Below are 23568 nucleotides of genomic sequence, written 5' to 3'. Positions count from 1 at the left end.
TTTTTTCTCCTGAGAATGCAGTTGTCCAACTTGAGCATTTTTTTGGTTCCCTAACTGATGCATTTAGCCAAGTTTATGTTTGGAAAATGTATTTTACTTCCTGTCTTTCAGAGTGATGAAATGCCAGACCTTTCGACTCCATCAGTGACGGAAGAAAAGTACACAGACGAAAATGGACACACCGTTGTCAAGAGGGTATGTCACTCGGTAACTCTGAGTGAGCGTGTGGTTATCTGTCTATTGGCTTCTGTGTGGCACTGGTGATACGTCCAGAGCTGCCTCTTGTCCTGTGTAGCTGGGATAGCCTCCCGCGACCCTATCTATGACATGAATGAAAGATGAATGTCCATAGTACGGTGGCTGAGAAGTGCAAAACACATTCACAAATTTTTGCAACAAATGTACAAACTCGTGGATCAAATGTACAGATAGTGTTTACAACATTTCAAACAAATTTACAAACTTCTTTAGCAAAAAAAAGTGTGTTTTCAGAGTTAGTAAATGTGTTTTCAGAGTTTGAAGAATCATACGGACGTGAAGTGGTTTCTGGAATGTTCTACATGTATCAATGGCAGGGGATCGTCATTGGGAGTCAACTAAATGCAGATGCTGAAGTCTGAAAACAAATTTATAAACTCTGAAAACAGATTTATAAACTTGGAAATGCACTTACAAACTCAGGAAAAAATAGTGGCAAATAGTTTGCTAAATAAATTTGTAAACTTATTTGAAATGCTGTAAATGTGTTTTGCTATTTGCACATTTGTTCCTAGAGTTTGTAAATGTGTTTTGCACATGCAAAAGACAAGGAGGAGGGCTGTCATCCTCCGCCGTGTTCTCCTCCTAGTGTTCAAGAAAGCTTGTTGCACATCAGACAGCGTGAGGCTGCTTCAACTTTCACCCCCGCAAATAACTGCATTGTTGTGTGGCAGAATAAAATCTGCTTAAAACACTAAGCACCATCATCTTTCTCAGGTTACTCGCAAAGTAATTCGAAAGTGTGTTTCTACCGACGGCACTGACCTGGAAGGCGTCCCAGCCGGTGCATCCCAAGGGTCCATTAGTGTTAGAAAAGGAGACGGATACTCCAAGGTTGTCAAGCGGACTGTCCTAAAGAGCGAAGGCGACCACACAGAGGTGTGTTTTCTCTTTCTAACATTCAGTAGCGTGTACAATAAAGCCAATCCTTCCAATGCAGGTGACCTTTGACGGGACAGAGAGCCGCCCAGCATCAAAGCAGGCCGCGGTGGGAGGGTACAAGGTCAGTCAGACGGACAGGACCACCGTAGTAAAGGGGGAAAGGACGATGACTCAGCATGGAGATTCTGCACTGGCATCTGACCTCCCCTCAGCCCGAGAGGACTTCAAACAGGTTTGTGCATTTGTGTGTAATAATAAGTGAGCGGTTTGATCTGGTCTGATCAACAAGTCTTTCTCTTCCATGTGTGCCATTAGGCACTGGTTTATTTAAGTGGTTTTACGAAAACAGAGCTCCCCCCTGTGGTGGAGAGAGAGTGTGTTAAAGAAGACGGAACAGTGGTCAGGAGGTGTGTAGGCGGTGGAGTGTGTTGGTGTGCAGTGTTGGGTGGCACTTTTTCACTCATGTTTCATGTTGTTTCACTAAGTGCTCGGTGTGTGTTGTGTTTACCTCATGAATGTGTCAGTCGGTCTTGAAAGTAACAATTTCACAATGACGCCCTTTTTTTCCTGCTGTGAAATGATGACCGTTTAAAACTTGTGCTTCAAATGTTTGTTTAATAAAGCATGAGTTGTTTTATACTAATTCTAATCCGCTTTCCAGGACTCATTGTTTGAGGTTGACACCAAACTAAAACAAAAACGAATTTCCCTGTAATAAGCTCGGGAAAAACTTCGTCATCATTTCAGTTTGGAAACGTTGGTTGAACATAGTGCTTACACTTTAGGGACATAATGGTCAATGGGTCCCCCAACTTTGGATGATCTAATCATCCTTAAGAGAAAGATGAGCCAATGAAAACATTTACCAACAAAGCTGCTGCTCATTTTGCTCACTCCTCCTGAGGAGACCAAAAACAATTCCTCGCAACATCAGGGACTCATCCAGCATCAAGCTCCACATCTGAAAGTGAAGATCGACATGAGTTTTGAATCAAACAACCCAGAAACAGGGTGGCAGCAGAGAGCTAACACCAGCTCACATGTCCCAAGTGAGTTGCATCTTGAATATCAGGACTGGGCCTCTCCGATGAGTCCATTGCGTCTTGACCAGGGCCAGCATGACTCCATTCTTTGCTCACCATGTTCCCCTGTGACCACGCCAAGTTTCTCACTGCCTCATTCGTCTGACCGTAGGGCCCACATGCGTAAAGGTCGGCGCCTCAGAAGAACAGTGGTGAAGGGATCAGGGCAGCGAGATCCAGACCTAGCAGACTGCCTCGGAAAAAGCTCAAAACCCGGAGGTCTTCAGCAGCATCTGCACCAACTCTTCCACCACTACTACGAGAAAGAAACAGACAGCTATGAGGAAGAAGAGGACGAGTAGTCGAATGTCTTACGCTCTCCATGCACTCAATTTCCCTCTAATCCTATGCACTAGCCACACGCAGTCCCAGTGCGCACCTCAAAGCTTCCACTGTCTTCCCACCAAAGTCCCAGAAGATTCACCTTTGTCCACTCTTCTCATGTTCTTCCCTGGTGGCTTTTTAACTTCATGATTTGTTTTGCCTTTCTTTTGTGACCAAAGAGCGCCCCCTTGATTTCCTCTCATGTTGTGTACGTCTTACGTGTTTTCTAAAGGGGAGCAACTAGAGTGATTCACAAGCAACCCACCTTAGATCAGTTGTAGAAAGAAAGAAAAAAAACTTCTTCACTCACAGTTGGTGTCTGGACAATATGTCACACTTCACTGCCTCTCTAAGAAACTCACACTGGACTCTCACTCACTTTACTATTCACTCTTTTAAATCAGGTGGTCACGACGGCCCCAGTGTGCTGACTCTGAATATACTGCTGCTGCTGCTGTGCTTCGCTGTGTGTGTAATCTGTCTTTGGGCATTATATATATATGATGTATAACAATAGACAATACGGACATCTGTAGCCTAGAAATGTATAATCACTCATCCAAAGTAGAGCGGGCATGACTGTCGTTCGGATCATGGCTTCGTAGTTCTGTGTCCCTGGTTCCTTCTCGTGTCTTTCATCTTTCAATGGTACGTTTCTTTATGCCTTTATTTCATTGTGAGTTATGGATGTACGAAAAGAGGAGCGGGAGCGATCAGTTCATCTGTTCTTGCATGTCTCCAAATTAGGTATATTTCATAAACGGCAGCACTGAAGAGGAGATTATCCAAAAGCTAGTAATACTTTTCATGTGAAATTCTTGTCATATTTATCCTTTGAAAGCCAATGACGATGTTCTATTTATTTCAGCGCTCGCTGTGATTGACAACACTGAACATGTGTGGTCTTTTGTGTTGAATTGTATTAGCCTTTATTCATTTAGTCCTACTTTTTTGAGTGTGTGCTTGTGGAAGTGTGACAGTTGTAAGTAGGTATTTAACTCATTTCTGAATGTCTGAACAAATCACCTCTGTTTTATTTTTTTCCAGTGAAAATTTTGTGATTTGAGGCAGAGTTCACATACGAGAGGGAAGCGAAATTCGGCTCACGCGCAGGTTTCAGTATCGCTTCACCATGTATCTGAATATCAAATGTATTCACTAACTCTGTATTATTTTGTGACAATAGAATCTTGTAAATTGCAGACTAGTGGAAGTTCACTGTGACAGGTATATTTTAATTTCAAAAAGTCAGCATCCCTTTTTCTGTTATGATGACAGCTATATAAATATATGACACATACACACACACAAATACAGTCCGCCTGTATTAGTGTGTGTGTGTGTATATAGAAGAAAAGCATGTTACTAATCAGAATTCAAAACAACAAAAACAAAATGGCTGCAGTGTGTCTATCGATGACAGAAAATAAAGGTATACAAATACCGTGGTATCTTTCTTTCTTGTATTTTTGCAGATCATTCCGTTGGCTGTAACCCTCTGCCAGTGTGACAGAGCAAAGAGGGAGAGGCACACCTTAAATATCAGCAGCAAAAAGAAACTGCTATTTCCTTTTGTGGGGTTGTGTGTGCTTCCTGGACATTCTCCAGGCACTCAGGTTTCCTCCCACATTTCCCCTGAAGATTTTGTTTGTGCCACTGCACTTTCATAGTCTGTGTACTACTATATTTGTATCTCAATTATCAATTTGAAATTGACTTTTCGCATTCTACAAAGCCAGCTGTTAGCATCCATTAGCATTGGTTAAGTCGAAAATTCACTGACTGTGCATCAGAGATCTAACAGGGACTAAAATGAGATGGGGTACTTTTTTTTTTTTTATTATTTCTACTTCAACTGGCATTATTGGAATTTTCAATTACTTGTCTTTGAAGGCCCATATGGAAATGTCCGATGTGTGTCATAGTTATAGCGATAAACAATTAATGTTTTCAGCAATTCTACATGTGGAAAGGGACTAACTTCTATGTTTATGAGGTGAATAACAGTTTTCAGGCTCCTGTTTTTATATCTAATTTCGGAAAGCTGGCATCAAAAACAAGGCAGAAAGCCTTTATTTTGAAATGATTGAACGTTCTGGGTGACTTCCAGGGATGCTCTAGTTCGAGTCTAGACCAGTGGAATAGTGGTCAACACAGTAGTTTGTCCAAAATATAATTTTAAATAAATACGTATTCAACAGGTCACATTTCCTGGGTGACTTCCAAGGGTTCTCCAGTTCAAGTCTATGCCAGTGTGATCATAGGCAACCTGAGGGATTCTACAAAATATCATGATAAATAAATAGTCATGTGTAGCAATGGATGGCATTACCGTAATACTCGCATTACATGAGCACTGTGGCATTGTTTCGTTTTGGTGCAGGCTTGACTACGTTTCATGTCAGTACATTTGTATCTATGTAGCTGTCATAGTCATTCCTTGTTTGACTTGAGTGTATTTTAGGTACATTTGAATCTAAAATAAACCCTCTTGAGTCCATCCTCACTGCTCATTGGTTATAATGTCAGCTGTTGTCAATGCAACCTCCTGTAAAACCAGTGAGAGGAAGTCCACCAACAGCAGTCATGTCAACATGGTGAGAGTTAAGAGTGCTGCAGGTTGCCATTCAAAATGGAAGCCCTTTTCCTCAGCAAGCTTTTCTTTGTGGATAGAGAACAGTTGTGCGGAAGTTTGAAACATTTATTTTCCACTGTCTCCTTATTACCAGAGTCAGGATTGAGAAAGAAAACCGTGTTGACCCCAGGGCAGCTGGTGGTATGGTCACCAGGGATGTTCAAACCCCCCAAAGCCAGGAAAGTTCTGCCAATAGGCAAAGTGCACAAGTAGGTTCTTCTGGCTCTTTAATTCTTGTCAGCGTCTTCGGGGGAAGGAGACATGAGGGACACAGATTTTACCTGGACTCACACCTTAACTGGAGACATGTCCATGAACGTGAGACTCAAGAAAACTCACAGAGCCCATTCATTCATTGTCACACCTTGTTGCTGATTTATTTATTTATTACTTAAACATCGTAAGCCATCATTGCCGCCCTGGCAACAGTTACACCATATAAGGAGTGGTGCTTTGAATTGACATCATACGTTTCATCAAAACAAATGTCAGGATTTTATACCCATTAAAAAAAAAAGGGAGACAAAAATGAAGCTAAAAGATGACACTGGCTTTGACTGTCACACAGCTCCTCCTCCACCAGCCGGGTTGTCCATCCCTAAACAAAGCCTCCATTGTATTTTAGAACCATTCTCTGTGTCATCGGCAAAGCAACATATTTAAAATGATCCAAAAAAAAAAAGATACATACAGTCCCACAATACAAACATGAAAAAAAAACAAAACGCAGTAAATCAATTGTACAGACTGTAAAGCAACCATGACGATTTTTCTCACCTCTTCCATGTTCAGTTCGAATATTAACCAGCTATTACTTGTGCGCGTGTTATGGTTTTACATTTGAATGATATAGGACAGCAGAAACATCCGGGACAGGACAGATGCACAACATTAACAAATGTAAACAAACAAGTGACTTACAAATCAAATATATTATAGTTCGATATGATCTTGGTCACAATAATTTCCCCCATGCACTACACAATAGTCTTGGTTTTTCATATATTACATATATGCTACATTCTCTTAATTTTCAATTCACTGTTATAAAGGCAAACTTATTTTACTGGTTAGTGAATGCTGCTCTGCTCGTTCGTAACATTTCAGTCAGCATTTTAAGTCAAAGTCAGGCGATGCAAACAACTCAACTTAGCTCATAGCAAACATAAATGTAGCTTAGAAACTCTTAATTCATCCGATAGCAAGAATAGCAATTTCAATTTGTAATCAACAACCACAATGTATATACATCACCAGAACTAAAGCAAGCTCAACTGAACATTCTGATCTCCCAATTGCAGATTTTTTTTTTGTTTTTATTTTGTATTGCACACACATAAGTACACATAAAAATACAGAACTAACTTCCAGGAGAGGTTACAGTAATTTCTATTTTATATTTAAAATGCATACCAAAACACCTTAGAAAACAAACCCAAAAATGCCAATATGCTAATTTTATAATGTCCTAATATAGTGTGCAGCCACCCTGGGTGGTTTTGAATGATGTCCATTGATTTAACACCATAACCATAACAATGTATTAATACTTCGTCCTGTGCAATGTCCATGTAGAGGTTGACCCTAGTAGAGCAGTTGAAGGTTGGCGAGTTAACTGCCCCTGAAGATTCGATGATAGTCTGTCGATCACCCCATTAACTGGAAAAAAAACACAGAGGGGAGAGTTTGAACACATAGTGCTTAACATCGTGGTTTGTGATCATAGAAACGAGAAAATATTTCATCTAAACAAGGAGGACGTTGGCGACTGTCCTTAAATAACAACTGTTAGAGCAGGATTTACCACCACACTGACCAATATCAATTATTATTGGGGATTTTTCGACCAATCTTTTTGACTGAGAGAGCAGAAACCCCCACATATTTTAAAGCGTAATTCCATAATAGACAGTGGAACCTAGGTTTTCGAACGTCCCGGACTTCGAAGAAAAATTTCAAGATTTTTTTGTTTCTGATTTTTGAACGATAATCCAGAACTTGAACGCTCCCGATCAGCTGACCCATGACGCACTTTGTTATTGCCTCTGTATGCAGACGTGTCCCGTTAGCTACATTTTCATATTGAGGTGTAAAACCTTTCCTGTCTCCACACCAGACCGTGGTCACAGGGGAGGTGCTCGCTCTCCACACCTCCGAGGCTGGAGCGCGCACTCCAGGGTTTGATGTCCTGTTGTGGGCTGGAGCTGGGACAGGGATGAGGCGAGTCTGGGACAGAGCGTTACTTGGTTTATGACTTTGTCACAGCCAAACTGCACAGAAGCGCACATTCAGAGCTGGACACGCACCGGGCACCTCTTCACTGTGCACTCTTCTCCGTAATCGATTCAGATTTTGAACAAATGGCTTCTCGGACGGCCGTATGGAGCGGATTGTGGTCAAGAACCGAGGTACCACTCTCTCTCTCTCTCTCTCTCTCTCTCTCTCTCTCTCTCTCTCTCTATATATATATATATATATATATATATATATATATATATATATATATATATATATATATATATGTCTATTAGCATCTGGCAGTACTACAGTGACTACAGTTCAGCATCAGCAATGTGACACAGGGCAGAGCTGCATCGGTCTCATCACTCTCAATAAGAAGCTCAGTAACGTGACCTAAACACTTCCCATGATGCTTTGCAGTCCAATCACAGTGGTTGATCGCTACATCATGGCTCCGCCTCTACAGTAGGAATCCATATGGATTCCTACTGGAAAACGTATGGATGAGAACAGTGCTTTTTACCACTTTAACGTCAACAAAACGCCTATAATTTCTCTCTGATGTCAGAAAGCCAGACTCCTTTGTTGGAAGAGCCACATCTGGCTCGCGAGCCATAGGTTCCCGCCACCTGGACGAGAATATCCCCTGCCAAGTTGAAATCGAAATAAATCACAAATCAAATGGGGCCCTTGTGAAATGAATCAGATCGCTTTGAGAACTTGGAATCACTAGTCAGCTCTAGTAACTGTAGTAGAAGTTCTCAACATGACACGTTTGGAGAGCTGCACCCACCTGATGCCACCTTCACGAAGCTTAAAGGCAGGGTACGACATTTTTACAGTAATGCCTAAAACTCAGCCTGACTGCATAGTAATGTACATGGAATATTACATCACATATTAAAATACAAGTACAGGTCTGCAGCCGTAAAACATTCCACATGATGGAAGCTGTTTGCCTGCACTTCTGCTCAAGCTGAAGCCATTTCAGAAACAGGAAGTTATACAAACTGCCGGCCAAGACCAAACCCCCGAGCAAAGTGGCACAGCCAAACATAGCAGCGGACAGCAAGATATTGGGTGGCACTTCTGACAAAAAAAACTGAGTCGTGAAAGAGTGTACCACGACAACAGTAATGAAGTCATCATCCCTCACTGACACAAGCGGTAGGTGTTTTGTGCGAAGGGAAGGTCTGTCAGTATATAAAGTATTAGAAACAAGGATGAAAAATGTGCGAGTCTTGTGTCCCTCTCACCACAATCGCTGCACATTGACACTGTTTGCTCCTTTGGCTTGCTGTCAGGTTTGATAACTGCACCTGGTGAGCAAAATGATTTGTCGATTCCTCTCCAGAAAAATATTGGATTGTGTATGAAAACCCAAGAGCCCACACTCATTGCAACAAACCGACTAACAGGGCCATTACACACTGTCAAGATGGCTTAGTCTTCTCATAGCGTGAAGAGTTGCTGTAAATGGTGACAATATGATTCAAGCTCAGTGCTATTCCAGTAAGAGTGCAGCTCCTGTACAAGCCACACGATTTCGTAACTTTAAAAAGCAGCCAAGTCCCATAATGCAACAGCTGAAACTCCTGGATATCAAGTGTCAAAAGGTCACCTTCAGAAAATCCTATCTGAATCCCAGGTTGACCTCAACTCTACTGTCTATTTTGATGAAGATTGACACCTCTGTTTATGAATCACATTGATAACAGTATCAGCAATTGTCATGCGCTAGTAAATTTTCAGTTCTTACTGGGAGGGGATGCTGGGTGATCCGGAGCGGTGGAAGTGGATGTTCTGCCACTTGCCATCTCGGCGGTGCCACACACGGGTCTCCTCGGACTGCATGGTGCGGGGCATCCCACTACCATCCATGTACTGGGTCAGTCGAATGTAGGCAATGCACGCTGCATTCTCCCCAATGAGGTGCACGTGTGGGTTTAGAAGGATGGTGTGCACCGGCTTGCTGCCTTTGGAAAGTGCTGAAACAAGCACACAGAAAGTCTGACTATTGGACGCAGTATAGATTCTGTGTGTGCTCATTAAAATACATGTTAAAAACCGCTGCATTGATTCTAACCTACTTAACCGTGAGATAAAAGAGGCTCTATACGTCGATACCGAATGGTTTACAAACATAGGCATGAAATGTGATTGAGGTTTCTAGGACATATCCAGAGTATTTTTGGCCTGGACCAAGGACAGGCTGCCAATTTAATTTTTGCTCCTAGGTTAGGTCCGTAATCCCAAGCACCGTGCTATTTCAGTGTTGCTGCACAAGGAAAGAGTTGGGTGCAAAGTTTCAAACTCACCATTCTCGAAATAAAAGCGGTGAAAGTCATGACCCTCTACCAGGTTTCCCAAAGCTTCAGGCTCAAAGGACGTCAGGCCAGGGTCACATATCTTCCTGCATCGATCAAAGGAAAAGCCAGATGAGCCTTTTTGGACAAAGCCTAAGTCATGTGATGTGACCGAAACTTACGCGTACGCCTCAAAGTCCCCGTTGTTGATAGACTCGATCAGCTGCTCGGTGACTTTGATGATTTCTTGTTTGCGAGCTGCGAACACAAAGCCACAGGATCTCAGCTTCAGCAAGAAATAACAGGATACTTTACTTAGGAACTATCTACGAATCAGCATTATAGTTTGAGGTTATTAGAAATGGACGACCTCAGCTCCGATGACAACATTTTAGTCTGAAAGCTGAAGGTCTCCCATGACTAATAGTGACACAACCAGGCACTGGAATGCAGGATGGCAGAACTGTGACAGATCTCAAAATGGAAAAAGACAAATGTGATGCAGATGTTGGCTACAAAGCACTTTTCAGCTGGTTAGCGCTCAGTATTACCTTTATTGTTATTGGTGCAGGCTGGGGGATATCAGAAATACGGTTTAAAAAGACACATAGATGGGCTGATAATTCCAGAAACACAAGCAGCATCTTCCACTGAAGACACTGAGGGAGCAGGACGACACTTCCTCCTCCACCGAGCGACGACTTACTTTGAAATGAGGAGTTGGGGTTCTGCCTGGACTCAGACATCTGTGAGGAGCGGCTCTTAGAGTTCAACATACAGCTCACTAAGCTGCCCAGACGAAGGGCTGCAGGAGGTTGTATGGCAGGTTTAGAGTCGGAACGTGATAAAGGTGAAGGGTGTCAGATACCAGATGGATGGATAAACGGGAAGGATCAGCCGGGACAATGGATTTTCAAACATCAAAACATTTGAAAGGAAAAAAAAAAAGAGTATCAAATGAGAAATATGAGTTTGCAAAACAAACAAACAAAAGAAACTGAAAAAGCAAAAGAATCTAAAGACAATGTACAAGGCCATATCGAAAAGTTGTGCGCCTTACACAGAAAGAATATGATAACTGGACTTATACTGCTTTACTTTTCAACATTGTCACGCTGTTCGCTAGTCATGAATTCCCATATGGTGAACTCCTCTTGGTCACTTCACCAACCCTCCACAGCAGCACTAGCTGCTCATCATCATCCTCGGGGCCAGCGCTTTCAGCCTAGAGGTAGAAGTCACTGGGAGCAAGGACTGGAGCCAAGACAACTGCTGCCACCACGACATGAATGAACATCAGGTGTGGTGCGTTGTGCTGTGCTCCTGGAAATCAACGTGTGAGGCTCAAAACTTTTCGATGCTCCTCGTGAATGTGGAGGTCAGAGAGTCCAAGCACCCAAGGGAGACGTTGACATCTGTTTGTTCAGTTTGTCTTTATTAACCGGATGTGTAGCTTTTCTGACCAGTTTGGTGGGCAGGAGGTTTTAGGTGGGACTGAAATACTGGTAGGTTAGATCAAATAAATGCACCTACCTTTCACATCTTCATCCTCTATGGTAGTGTTGGCACTCTCAATGGACTCCTCGAATGGAAACAAAGGCATGATGTTAATGGGTGGCTGGGGTTTTTTTGCCAAAAGAGCTATGAATCCAAGCAACTCAATATATAAATGTGTTGCTCGAAGTGCTACCTGGTGCTTGAAAATTTTTTTTTTTATTCTAAAACTGTAGGAACAAATTCAGAACCTCTTCAGGAAGTAAATCAGTTTAGTGTGTGTTCACGCTGCAGGAACTAGGAGCAGGGAGTTGTTCTGTTATTTCCTCTCACCTGATATAAAGCAGTGATGAATCAGACTTGAGATTATTATGATAGTTTCAAACATAAGGAGAGCAGCACAGCGCATTGTATGTCCATCATGGGTGTCCTCAACAGTCAAAGAGGAGCAGTCCTCCTCGACTGCTTGTGAGGGAGCACAAACAGGGGAGCCTCTAAAGCGCTGGGGAAAACCCTGCTACAAGTAGTTCAGCCAGGAGATAATTCTAACAAACAACAGCAGAAAAAGAAGTTTGGCCAACGACTTTTACTCATTTTACTGATTTAACTCACCATTTGATAAATATATGACATATATGAACATCAATGAACCTGATTTTAAGAATCTACTTCACGAGAGTTATAATGTGAATATGTCATTGTAGTTCTATATAATATTTTCTTTCACTGGTGTTGCTAAAATTTAAGTTGTAACTTGATGTAACTTGACTAGTTAAAAAAAAATGTTGAAGTTACTTGTTGCGGCACAAAATATGAATGTAGTTTAAGTGCCAGCAAAGTGCTGCAAATTGTAGTTAAACTAATTGAATAACCTAAGTAATATTTAAACACCAAAACACCCCCTCTTGATTTCAGATATTGATTCCATTCAACCACTGTTGTTTGTTCTGTGTGTCTTGACACCCGAAATAACCAAAATATTTTCCATGTGAACGTGAACTCTAAAGGTTTCTGTGGCGAGAATACTTCGAGGACTAAAATAGTGCCTTGCAAAGGAACTTCATTGTGAAAGCAGCACACATTGTACTCTCACCTGTAGAAAACGTAGTCACCCCTTAAACGTCTATACGTTTTGGACACGATCTTAAGGAGCACATAAACTGTGCACTTAAAGAAACCGTTACTCCAGTTGATGGACCAAAAATGACTCCTGTAAATTTAGCAGCTACAAACTGATAATAATAATAACAATAATAATACAAGGAGGAAGAAGAAGAAGAATGTAAGGTTGAGGTGCCATTGTACATGAGTCTGCAGTACCTTGTTTCCATCCACAGGGTTGTGGATAACTGTTGTCTGTGGTTCCTACAGAAAAGAAAAATACTTTTGTGAGTGTTAAACCAGAAACAGTTTGGACCGATGACTATGACGGTGTGTTCTGTTGCTGTGTGATGCTTCCTTCCTATCTGACGGTGTGCTGCCTGCCTCCGTCAGTAATTCTGTTTGGTATTATGTTGATTTTAATTCCGTTCTCTCCTCATCCCTCGCCACTGTCTGTGATAATCAAGAGTCTGGGCTTTGTCGAATCGATCCTGATGACCTCCCCAGTCCTATAATCACTCTCCCAGATTACACTAGATTATCATGAGCGTGTGTGTGTGTGTGTGTGTGTGTGTGCGTGGATTTTCTATGCACATGCAGATGATGGATCAAGAGAGACACACAGATAGAGAGCGAGCTGTCATGTTCATGCGTAATCATCCTGACGGCAAATGGGAGAGCAGGAATCCTTTGACATCACGCGGGGCGGCAGAGTCATGTGGTCTGATGTCAACAGCCTGTCAGGAGACACCATGCAGCAGCCAATCGGTGAGGGCCAAGCCGCTGGGGAATATGCAGCATCACACTGACACAACAAGCCACCATCCAAGCACAGACACAGCCACAGCAGCCTTGGTGTCCACAGCTACAGTACAAGCACGGCGGTTCACTGAAGGACATGCACAGTGTTGGTGTGAGAGTTTGATCTGTACTTGTGCAGTCGTGACCTCGAACATGTCTTATCTAAATAAGTAGCCACTTGTTCCAAAATGCCATTTCAAATGCGTCCATGCACAATTTCAGTCAGGGAAAGTTGAAAATTGGAGGCTGATCATCGACATCTCTACTCGGTTTGAGAATAAAGAGCAAAAGGTTTGGTACAAATCCAAGTGTGGTTGACAGCAAGGTGTGGTTGTAAAAGGGGGTGAAGGTGTCAGTGCGGGTGAGTGTGTATACCAGTGCAGGGGCAGGGCCAGTGTCTTTAGGACTGGTCACTGTGTTGGCTTTGTTGTTGACCTGCAGGGGGTAGTGTAGAGCATACACACACTTTTCAACCTTACAGAGGTCAAAGGGATCATTCTGACTCATGTGCTGATGTGCACGTGGACAAGTGTGTGACTTCATACCCTATTCAGCAATCCATCCTTTTCCTCTTTTTTTTCCACGACATATAGCGGGTCAAACACAACAGTGACTTTCCAGTATTGTGTAAATCTGAGTCCATGAGGAAAAATAAAATGATTGCATCGATCGAACGTAGAGACTTGTGTCGTGTCTTTATATTGACTGGCTGGCTCAGGACAACAAATTTAAAGGTTTGTCTCTTACAAAGTTAGCTAGCATGAGAGCTTCAGATATTGCAGCGCATGATGGAACTTATAGTGTAAGTCATGGGAGCGCTATTCACCAGCAAGCCATCACTTCTGAGGGGCCAGATACCACAGTATTACACGCCAGATGTGACCTCTGAACACCTCATCCCAGAAGCTGTTTAAGTTTAAAACATACGAAAGATACTTCTTTGGCAAACATTTCATTCACAGAAAAATGAAAAGGCAGATTATGTCTCTGAAAGCCTTCATCTCTGTGACGCTGAAAATATCATACTGCATCTCCACATGTGAGTGACATCCTCCCAGCTCAGCGCCAGTGGACACCAAAGATTAAGCCTTTAATTGGGCCACGCTTCTCAGTTCTCTGAATTATGACGTCAATTCCCATTAAACATCCGTTACACAAGTTGGCCTCGGCTGGTGGAAGACGTACCGAGCGTCATCACGCCCACCCTGAACCTTTCCTGAACAACATGTGATGTCTACGTGAGCTGAGTGGGTTCACGATTATTGCGGCCGTACACACTAGGAGCCTGTTTCACTGGCGATTTCTAGTGATAGCTGCCATTTTGCTCACATTAAATCAGGTTACTCAAAGTGATACAAGCAGTTCATAACTCCTTATGAGCTCGGGTTCAGTTGCAGTTGTTTATCTATATTTAACTCTCACCTCCACGTTTTTCAGAGACAATGTTGTGATTTAATACGGAGTAGAAGGGATTGTGTACCGTGTGGGTGAGCCTGCCAGTTTTGCTCTCACTAACATACAGGCACGTAGCTCCAGCAGGCCCCGTCTGAGCCAAAATCCACCCAAAGAAAGCTAAATAAATAAGGGAAGGAACCAACAACACCTGCTGCTTGAAGAGACTGTCCCTGAATGACATTCTAGAGCACAATGCATCATAGTTTCCACCTTAGAAACATGAAAGTAGAAACAGAATAATGCAAGATTCAATTCATTTTATAGTGAAATGAGACTCACCTTAACACCATCTGCCTTCTTGTTCAGTAAACTCTTGGCTGCTGCAGAACAAAGTGAACGAGACAAGAGTCAGGGGGGTGATGCTCAGTCACTGGATAGTTGAACATGCAGCAAGCATCTCAGTCAAAGGTGCTTCTCTTCAAACCCCAGAGCTCAAAGAGAGTGCTGGATCAATAATGTAACACAACAAATGCTGTTAACAGAATTGTTATTATGCAGGGTGGGTCCGAACTCAACCCTTTAGAAGAGGGTTGGCTTTAGAAGTCTTGAGTGTTGACTGGTGCCACTAATCTCCTGCAAACTTATGTGCTGAAACATGCACTTATGAGTGTATGACTATCATTTTTAGGCCCTTGTCGTTTAAAACTCCATGCTTTTCTCCTAAGGTTTTCTATGATGTTCTGCAGTTGTCCTTCAGAGCATCATCATGCACTCACTGAACAGGATCATCTCACTTAGTTCCCTCTGTCATACCAAAAACGCTTACCTCCAAGTGATACCATAATCCAAACCAAGGCAAATAAAAATGAAGAAAAGGAAGAAAATTAAAAAAAAAACAATGAGACACAAGTTACGACATCATGAAGGAGAGAGACGGCTCATGCAAGAACTTTAGCACAGGAAGTGAAAGAGTACGGATGTTAACCAAAATTATTCATCCCAGATTTGATAGATTGAAGGAGTGACTCAGTCTGAGTCTCACTCTTTTATATTCTCTCATGAGTCTACAAGAGTCTTGAAACATATTGATGTGGTTTTCAGGATCAGGCGCCAGATAAAAAACCGTACCTGAAAAGTTGCGTGTAACCAGCAAAGTGGTCAAAATGGCTCCCTGAAACAGCAGGGAAGAGCAGGAGAAGTGATGGCAGGAAGGATAGAAAGAATTGGAGAGGTTGATTAAAAGGAAGGTAGGACATCGAGAACAAGGAAAAAAAGATTGATTCAGTAAAATGTTAGTGTCCGTGTGAGTTGGATGCAGGGAGAGCCATGAAGCCATTGTGGGAAAGCCTCTTCTGTTAGACCTCATTTGACCCTTTTACGCGTGTTTTGTCTTTAGAAGACCAAATATCTTTTTGAACACACAATATTAAACTAGGAGGAGCTCCCAAGCTCAGCCTCCTGACTGTGTGACTTTTTTTAGGTGGTTATTTGCTGTCATATTAATGTATCCGCACCAAGAATACATGTAAAAAACCTGTCTGTCAGACAGGTCCAGTGCGTAAGTCTAAGTCCAGCTTATTAAGACCCCACAAGCATGGTCAACCTGTGAGGTTGCAACGTCACAACGGCAGTGAGGCACAAACAAGCAGCTTTTTTGAAAGCAACGCCCACATACAATAGCAGCGCACCAGAGAAAGGAATGTTTGTTTTGTTAAACTTGGCAGCCAAGTTGTCTCTTCAAGGAGAGTAACATCTCATTTATCCTTTCTTTCTCACTTGATACTAAGTTCCTGGACCCCTGGGATAAAATTATGAATCTGTTGGCATCACTTCCAGAGATATCTAAACTCGAATTACAAACTAACCAACCATTAAATGTCACTTTCAGGAGAGCCCACTTGCACCATTGCAGTGCATAGGCAGACCTATGTGCCAAAGCTGAGACTCAGGTGAAACTCAACAAGAAACGTCCCGCACATCACAGAAATCGAAGACAAAAGCAGTGCAAAACTGTTGTAAAGTCTAATGTCACATAGGGCAGGCACAGTTTTTTTCATCTTTTGATCGAGTGCTCCAGTTTCCAGGTCCCACTGTATTATTCTTCGGAATTTTACAATGCTACATGTTGAAAATAATGTGAATATGTTTATATTTTATTACATAATTTTATATGGCCCTTTCCAGTTTCATAGCCTTCAGCAATGCACTGTAGGAGAATTGTAGGAGGAAGAAACTAATATGTATATGTATCTTAGGGGTCACACGGGGGGCTAGTGATTTGCAATCTCGCTGTGCAGCAAGAAGGTTGCGGGTCCGATTCCCGGGACTGGGGGGCTTTCTGCATGGAGTTTGCATGTTCTCCTTGTGGCTGGGTGACGTATGATGCTGACCAGCTGTGTCATAGTTGGCAGAAAGCGCTGTATGATGGGGATCCAGCAGGCAGTTCAGGGCCAGCAGGGAATTAGGCATTATTGATTTCACAATGTGAATATGTTAAATGTTCATAAACGATAAGATTTATCGTTCAGCTCAACGATGAAAATGTCTTGTCTGGATGTGAATTTCACTGGAAGACACTCCCCCATGTAGAGTCATCATTCACAGCATTGTTGCAGACATAAGACAACAACAATCTCACTTTCAGTTTCCTCCTGGCATTGAACTTCTTCAGGCACTCCACTGTCTCCTGTCTGTGCATCATGGACGCCACCGTGGAGCGTTGCTGTAAAGTAATAAGATAAAGCGAATTGAAAATAGCACCGGGGTGAACTAAATTAAATCCCAGACGCTCCTCTGGTGTGTGTGACACATACACAGATCCAGGGGTGTTTAAGAGCCTCGGTGGCAGTGATGCGTTTACTGGGATTGATGGTCAGCATCTTGTTGATCAGATCTTTGGCCTCCGGTGTGACAGTGTCCCACTCCGGCGACGGAAACTGACAAATGATAATAGATTTAGACCGATTCCTCTGGTGAACAACAACTTAATTTAACTCGCCACCACTTGTAATATTGTGCTCCTGGAGAGGGGACACAGACAAACACAAGTGCGGGAAGAGAAATCACTGCAATAAGAGCAGCTTCAAAAAGCTGGAGACAACAAAACATTGACGGCTAGTAAAAATACACATCGGAAGTGTGACAGAGTTTCAGCTGAGGCTACTGTCCAGTGACGTGGTGTTTGTAAACACACAAGGGAAAATGCTTACATCATAGGCCCCAGCCTTGATCTGCTGATAGAGGCGGTGCTGGTCCTCATCCCAAAATGGTGGGTAACCAACAAGGAGAATGTATAAAATAACCCCTGCAATACAATCACGATCCAACAGTCAGAATGTTTCAGCAAATACTTTGTGTTTTCCTCCTTCTGTGTTCCCTCATTTTCATTTGAGCTAAATATCTCCCATCTACCGTCCTTACATCAGCTTCACATTCACACCTGAATTCAGGATTTACTAAATATATTTACCGCACGCCCACATGTCCACTGGCTTCCCATATGGGTCTTTTCGAAGTACCTCCGGAGACAAGTATCCCGGTGTCCCGGCAAAACCTGGAGGATTTGATGAAGGGAGGGAGAAGATGCGGAGTAACAGGTGGGAGTTCAGTTCCCAGGCGGATATTCTTACTTGATCTGCTTTTGAATGACTGGTGGGAATCTTGTCGGCTAAATCCAGGTGGTGCTGAATACTCACCGAACCACGCCTGCTGGTCCCCCTGCACCTCGATTGCCAGCCCAAAGTCAGCCAACTTGACCGCCGCCCCCTTCAGCTTACTGGCCAATAGAAGGTTCTCAGGCTGGGGGGGGCGGAGTCAAACAGGTTAGAGGTGAGAGGTCACACTCTGGGAAAAAGCCACCGACAGACACAGATCTAAAATCAGATTAGCAAAAGCCAAAATCCTAACGGAAACGATTAGGGGTCAACATTGCTAAACTGATCTCAAATCTGTGTCTTGGGCAGCTTCTTTTTTACGCCACACGAATGACAACGTGACACAGACCAAACCCAACTGGAACAAGGTCACAGACGTTTGTCTACTCCAGCAGTGGACTTGTTCCCACAGTGGGTGGATTTAAAGCAGTGGATGGTGTTTATCCGCAGTAACACACACCCACTGTTTAATTTCACGATGAGACACAAAGTGCACACTGCAGGGAGACGGTAACAGGTGTGTGTGTGTGTGTGTGTGTGTGTGTGTGTGTGTGCGTGTGTGTGTGTGTGTGTGTGTCAGCCGGTTGAAACAGATGAAATGTGCTCAATCCCGCATTATATTTAAGTCCCCTGTTCCACAAACAGACACACAGAGAGGCGAAGCTGCAGAAAGGTCTTCTGTGACCTCAGGGCAGTCACTGCGTATCTCTGCTGAATAATACATTTCTTAACATTTAGAGACGCAGACAGCCTGTGAAAACTCATTTTATGGCACATAGAAGACACCATAGGATGCCTGCCACAAACAGGTCAATAATTTATACTTTCAGAACAGACAACACTGAACGTAATGAGCCAGATCATCCACCAGATCGGACGGTTCACTTCACAACGTGTGCATTCCTGACATAAGCATGCATTTTTAATGTGTCACTTTGAAGCCGCTTCTTTTTGTACATGACCTCTTTACATTGCCTGCCTACATGTTTCAGATGACAAAAAAATCTTGGCCAAAACTGAAGACTATATCGGACGAAAATGGTGCTTAATATTAGTTAAGAAACAAGTCAATAAGCTACGTGAGGCATCATCACATGACAAAAAACTAGGAAGTAGAATTTATAATTATCATTAGAAAACCCTTAAAAAAAAGGACAAATGACTATTTGCTTCTGCTGACAATGTTAAATATTTCTCCCAACTTAGGGTAAAGATGCATTCGAATTTCTGAGAAAAGCTTTTTTAACATAGGATTGCCGTTATTTTAGTAATGGAGAGCCATCGTAAATTCACATTACTGCTGTGTTCTTGTTGAATACTGTACCTACAGGGTTATGTGGGCCTCTTCTTTATCCCGAGGATCCCTTGATTTAAGTCTTGTTTTTGACAGTACTTCATGAATGAATGAATTGCATTCCTTTTCCAATGTGTTCTCTCGCTGTAGGTCTGGTTTTAAGTCAGATGCCAAACAGCCCATGACCCCACATTCTCCCTAACAAGGACCCTCTTGACTTATTCCAGTAACATTCGATGAGGAGACAGGTTTCATAGTTGGAAGTGAAAGGCAGGTTTGACAGTTTCCTTCAAACGTCACAGAACCAACACAGTGAGTCGCTGTGAACCGAAGACATCTGAAGGGGAGGTTGAGAACTTGACATCACACCAACATACAAACCTTCAGATCCCTGTGGACGATCCCATTGACATGGCAGTGATGGACGCTCTCCAGAATCTGCTGTATGCAGTGGCTGAGGGCAGGAGAGCAGGGGGCAAGGTTTCAATGCCACGTATGGTGAGATAGGCAGGCAGGGTCAAATACAGCGAAATCAAGCGTCTTAAATTGACTGGAAGTAAAGAGGAAACAATATCCCGGTATGTTTCTTCAGTGAATCACTCGAGTGCAAAGCTGCTCGGCGACTAATGGCTTTAAATAACCGGCCATTTTCCACAACATCTAACATGTCTGAGTGCTTCAGTTGCCTAAACCGAGCAAAGACATGTGCTGACAAAAAAAGACGTCTTGGTCTCTCTCAGGAAAACTGTACAGTTTATGATTAATACACTGGCTATATGTCATTAATCACCTTTATAAATAGCTGCAGGAGATGCCTGAGAGGCCGAGCAGCTGTATCACACCTCTGAGACCATATGTGAAGCTCACAAACGCAGAGGCGCACACATGGCTGTTCTCTCCATGCTGATCTGTGAGTGTATGAAGGATGTGTACTTGCAGTAACACTACCTGGCATCTGCCTCGCTGTAGTACTCTCTGGCCACGATGTCCTCAAACAGCTCGCCACCTGTCACTCTGTCAACAACGGAACGCAACTTTGAATTCAAGTCTTTTTTGGTCTCAAAATGACAGCACTGTTAGCTGCAGACAGAGCGCCAGCGCATAGATGGGGTTGCGTCTCTGAACATGCCGCTTTATGATACTCACAGATCAAACACCAGATAGTGGAAACCTTCCTCTGATATGCTGTCATGCAGCCGCACTGTAACAGAATTTCAGACAAAGGAGACTTTAAAATAAATTGCAGTGTTTTTCTTTCCAAACTGTTTCTGAGTGAAGAGCAAGGACTTGAATCTTGTACCTGAACTCAAAAGAATATATGGTTCAATCCTGTGGTATCTAGACACAATTGGGGGCTTTTTACATCCTTAAACATTTGTGTGTTTTGATGAACAGAAAATAAACAAACTACGATGAATTATTGCTGAAATTTACAAAAGTTACATTCATATCTCATCTTTCCACCTGTTTTACGGATCAACAACTACCTTAACGTTAATGTTCTGCGACTCAATCTGTCATTACGTTCGGTCAGCATCAAGCTACCCCTGATTTTGACATGTCAAAACACAGACATGCACATACAGTCATTTCTTATCTTAACATAAGATAACTTTCATACATTCCCAAAGAAAGTCCATCAATTCACAAACTTGAAAAAGAAACCTTGAGCATGAATATATTGTTTTCAAATGCTGCAAGAAAATCTCTGAACGTACAACAACAACAAGACGGCACACAGGCGCATGTTGAATGTGAGCAGGTGAAGTATGACTCTTCCACTAAGAGGGCACCCAGCTAGCTGGGACGGATGCTTGAGTAATGGTGACCTATCAGATGTATGGAGTGTTTCAGTGATAGCAACACCATTTTGTGAACGAGATTTATCAGGTATGAATATTCAACGTCCATAAATGTGACATGTTTGTCATCCACTCATCGAAGTGCAACATCAAAATTTCAAGTGAGAGCAAAACAAACAGTGAGTGTGACACTTCATGTGGAGTGATGGTTGTCTATAATCCAGAGAGCGTTTTTAAGTAAAATGATTTGCAAAGCATGTCATTCGCTGTTCTTATTATGGTCCGCATGAATGCAGTAGAGTATCATTTACATCTGCAACATCGTAAAAAAGACCTTTCTGAAGACATGGTGGCTTTTTGTTTACATATTGTCTGTTGGTGTCTTTACGTTCCTTGCTCCTAGTAGCTAATGTGTCAGGTCTAAGTCACCTCATTGTCGAGTCATTCCACCTTTGTCGTGTGGATGAGAATGATTAGCCAATGCAGAATATAGAAGAGATGCTCATGCTCCAGTCTGAGATGAGCCTTTACACAGTGACTAAGCTAGTATCGTCGCCAAACGTTCTCACTCTGCACCCCATGTCCAAAAGTTGTTGTACTCAGGCGGCAACAGTGCCATCACCATGTAAACAAGCGTCTGACAGGAAACATTGGCTGGTTCTATGGTTTTCGTCTGTGTGTAGACTGGTCTGTAATTTCTACCAGGGTTCTCTCGTGGTTTTGTTTGTCACCTTTGCTTCCTTTACTCTGGAAAGGTCAGAGTTTGTGGTGAGAGATTACACATGACTGGACTCACAAAAGCAGTCAGCAGTTTTCGTCGATTCCATTGCTATATACACAGATGTCTCCGGTTTCAAAACTTAATCCGAAATCCTCATCCTTAGCGACTCACACATGGATTTGCGTATGCTATCCAGTGTTCCTTCTAATACAATAGTTATTGATATGTTAGACATTTCTGGCTGGCCTCAGCAGACATGGCTGTTTACGGCCCACATGCTTATTGGCCTGCGGTCTACTCTTTTGGAAGGCGAAATCACGCTTGAAATGTTGGGATCAGATGTAAAACACTGGGCGTGGTTAAATATATACAATGTAACAATTAGCCGTTTCATCATTTCGCATGTAGAATCGTACAAATAGGCCAAACGTAGTAAAATAAAGATTCCTAAATAATGTGTTATATACATTCATTCATCTACAGAAACTCTCTGGTGCCGAGAATGACACTTTCATTTGCACAGCAGTCGGCTCGCACCAATTGTAACCACTGTTTGACACAGGGCAGATGTAATTACTTTGTCTGAAAAATGTAGATTATCATGACATTTTCAACATAATTAAGTCGCTTTGTTGAAAGAGAATCAGATTGTATCTTCATTTACATTTCACGAGCAAAACTCCAAGAATGTCTCTGGAATGTGATCTGAGACTGAAGATGCAGCATCCAAGAAAAGAAGAAATAAAGGAAATGTGTAGGAAAACATTTAAAGACGTTCCGTTCTGAGGTCTCCACAAGCTCTGGAGGTTCTAAAAAGTCGGGCTTCGCTGTGTTTGCGATGACTCAGCTGGCAAAGCTAAGATACATCATCATTATACCTGGCTTTACGCACACACAAGTGGAGGCACACGCTCAGTTTCCCTCATTCTCATAACAGTGTCCAGAAGATGAATAGCCGCAGTCGCATTCACCAGAGACCCCTGAGAAAAAGTGTGTGTGTGTTTGTGCGCATTGCAGCTCACCAATGTTGGGGTGTTTCAGAAGGCGACAAATCCTCGCTTCTCTCTCCAGCTTTTGGTGATCTGAAAGAGAGATAATATTTAAAAACGTGTTGACTGAGAAGAGGAATGATCTGGACGTCAGGAGCTCTCATCTGTGTTTACCTGACGCCGGTACACACAGTCATCATCTTAGCGCTCCTGCTCTGCCTGTTCCAGCTGAAATCTTTGTCGGCCTTAATATGACCTGACAGTTTGCTCCCTGGTGTCATTGTCAGTTTGGCAACACAGGACGTCACGCATGACATTAATTCCGCCTGTCACCACCCAATATGAGCAATTTCAAAATCCAGGCCCTGAAGTCAAATTAGACCCAGCGGCGGCAGATGTTCTGACAAATTCAACATAAAATCAATTGTGGTTTCTTCTAATAAGTCAGAAGTGAAATGTGCAGATTTGTGTTCATGTTCACCACCGTCATATCAGGCAATACATTCCACGGAGGTGAAGACAGAGGAGGGTCAATGATGCCAACCGAAGAAGCAGAATCATAGTTCTTAATGCCTCACCACAGAAGCCAC

The 23568-nt window shown here is 42.7% G+C and overlaps 2 protein-coding genes across 19 annotated transcripts in view; one reads left to right on the top strand and one right to left on the bottom strand.

The window, feature by feature from the left end:
- Positions 1-3990, top strand: part of LOC128754490 (ankyrin-2-like) — a 69091-nt gene extending 65101 nt beyond the window's left edge. For all 7 annotated transcript variants that reach the window (XM_053857150.1, XM_053857145.1, XM_053857149.1 and 4 more), the window contains 4 exons: positions 112-195; positions 976-1137; positions 1199-1372; positions 2335-3990. In XM_053857150.1, coding sequence (XP_053713125.1) covers positions 112-195; positions 976-1137; positions 1199-1372; positions 2335-2349 — 435 coding nt within the window. In that variant the 3' untranslated portion in view covers positions 2350-3990. The remainder of the gene's footprint in view (positions 1-111; positions 196-975; positions 1138-1198; positions 1373-2334) is intronic.
- A 1550-nt stretch (positions 3991-5540) lies between these two features.
- Positions 5541-23568, bottom strand: part of LOC128753362 (calcium/calmodulin-dependent protein kinase type II delta 2 chain) — a 30872-nt gene continuing 12844 nt past the window's right edge. Inside the window, exons 3-22 of one of the 12 annotated variants that reach the window (XM_053854974.1) lie at positions 23012-23071; positions 20613-20667; positions 20415-20480; positions 19848-19920; positions 18215-18317; positions 17989-18072; positions 17729-17823; positions 17333-17455; positions 17158-17241; positions 15648-15690; positions 14859-14899; positions 13500-13559; positions 12543-12587; positions 11262-11310; positions 10435-10533; positions 10280-10300; positions 9911-9986; positions 9741-9835; positions 9182-9410; positions 5541-6840 (exon numbers count right to left, since the gene is read on the bottom strand). In XM_053854974.1, coding sequence (XP_053710949.1) covers positions 6837-6840; positions 9182-9410; positions 9741-9835; positions 9911-9986; positions 10280-10300; positions 10435-10533; positions 11262-11310; positions 12543-12587; positions 13500-13559; positions 14859-14899; positions 15648-15690; positions 17158-17241; positions 17333-17455; positions 17729-17823; positions 17989-18072; positions 18215-18317; positions 19848-19920; positions 20415-20480; positions 20613-20667; positions 23012-23071 — 1505 coding nt within the window. In that variant the 3' untranslated portion in view covers positions 5541-6836. Of the gene's footprint in view, positions 6841-9177; positions 9411-9740; positions 9836-9910; positions 9987-10279; positions 10301-10434; positions 10534-11261; positions 11311-12542; positions 12588-13499; positions 13560-14858; positions 14900-15647; positions 15691-17157; positions 17242-17332; positions 17456-17728; positions 17824-17988; positions 18073-18214; positions 18318-19847; positions 19921-20414; positions 20481-20612; positions 20668-23011; positions 23072-23568 lie in introns of those variants that run through there. The other 11 variants (XM_053854976.1, XM_053854977.1, XM_053854978.1 and 8 more) reach the window with 11 other exon arrangements.

The sequence above is a fragment of the Synchiropus splendidus genome, chromosome 2 (genome assembly GCF_027744825.2).
Source record: "Synchiropus splendidus isolate RoL2022-P1 chromosome 2, RoL_Sspl_1.0, whole genome shotgun sequence".
NCBI classification, from domain to species: domain Eukaryota; kingdom Metazoa; phylum Chordata; class Actinopteri; order Syngnathiformes; family Callionymidae; genus Synchiropus; species Synchiropus splendidus.
The sequence above is the reverse complement of the archived record's forward strand: the minus strand, read 5'-3'. Positions and strand labels throughout refer to the sequence as shown.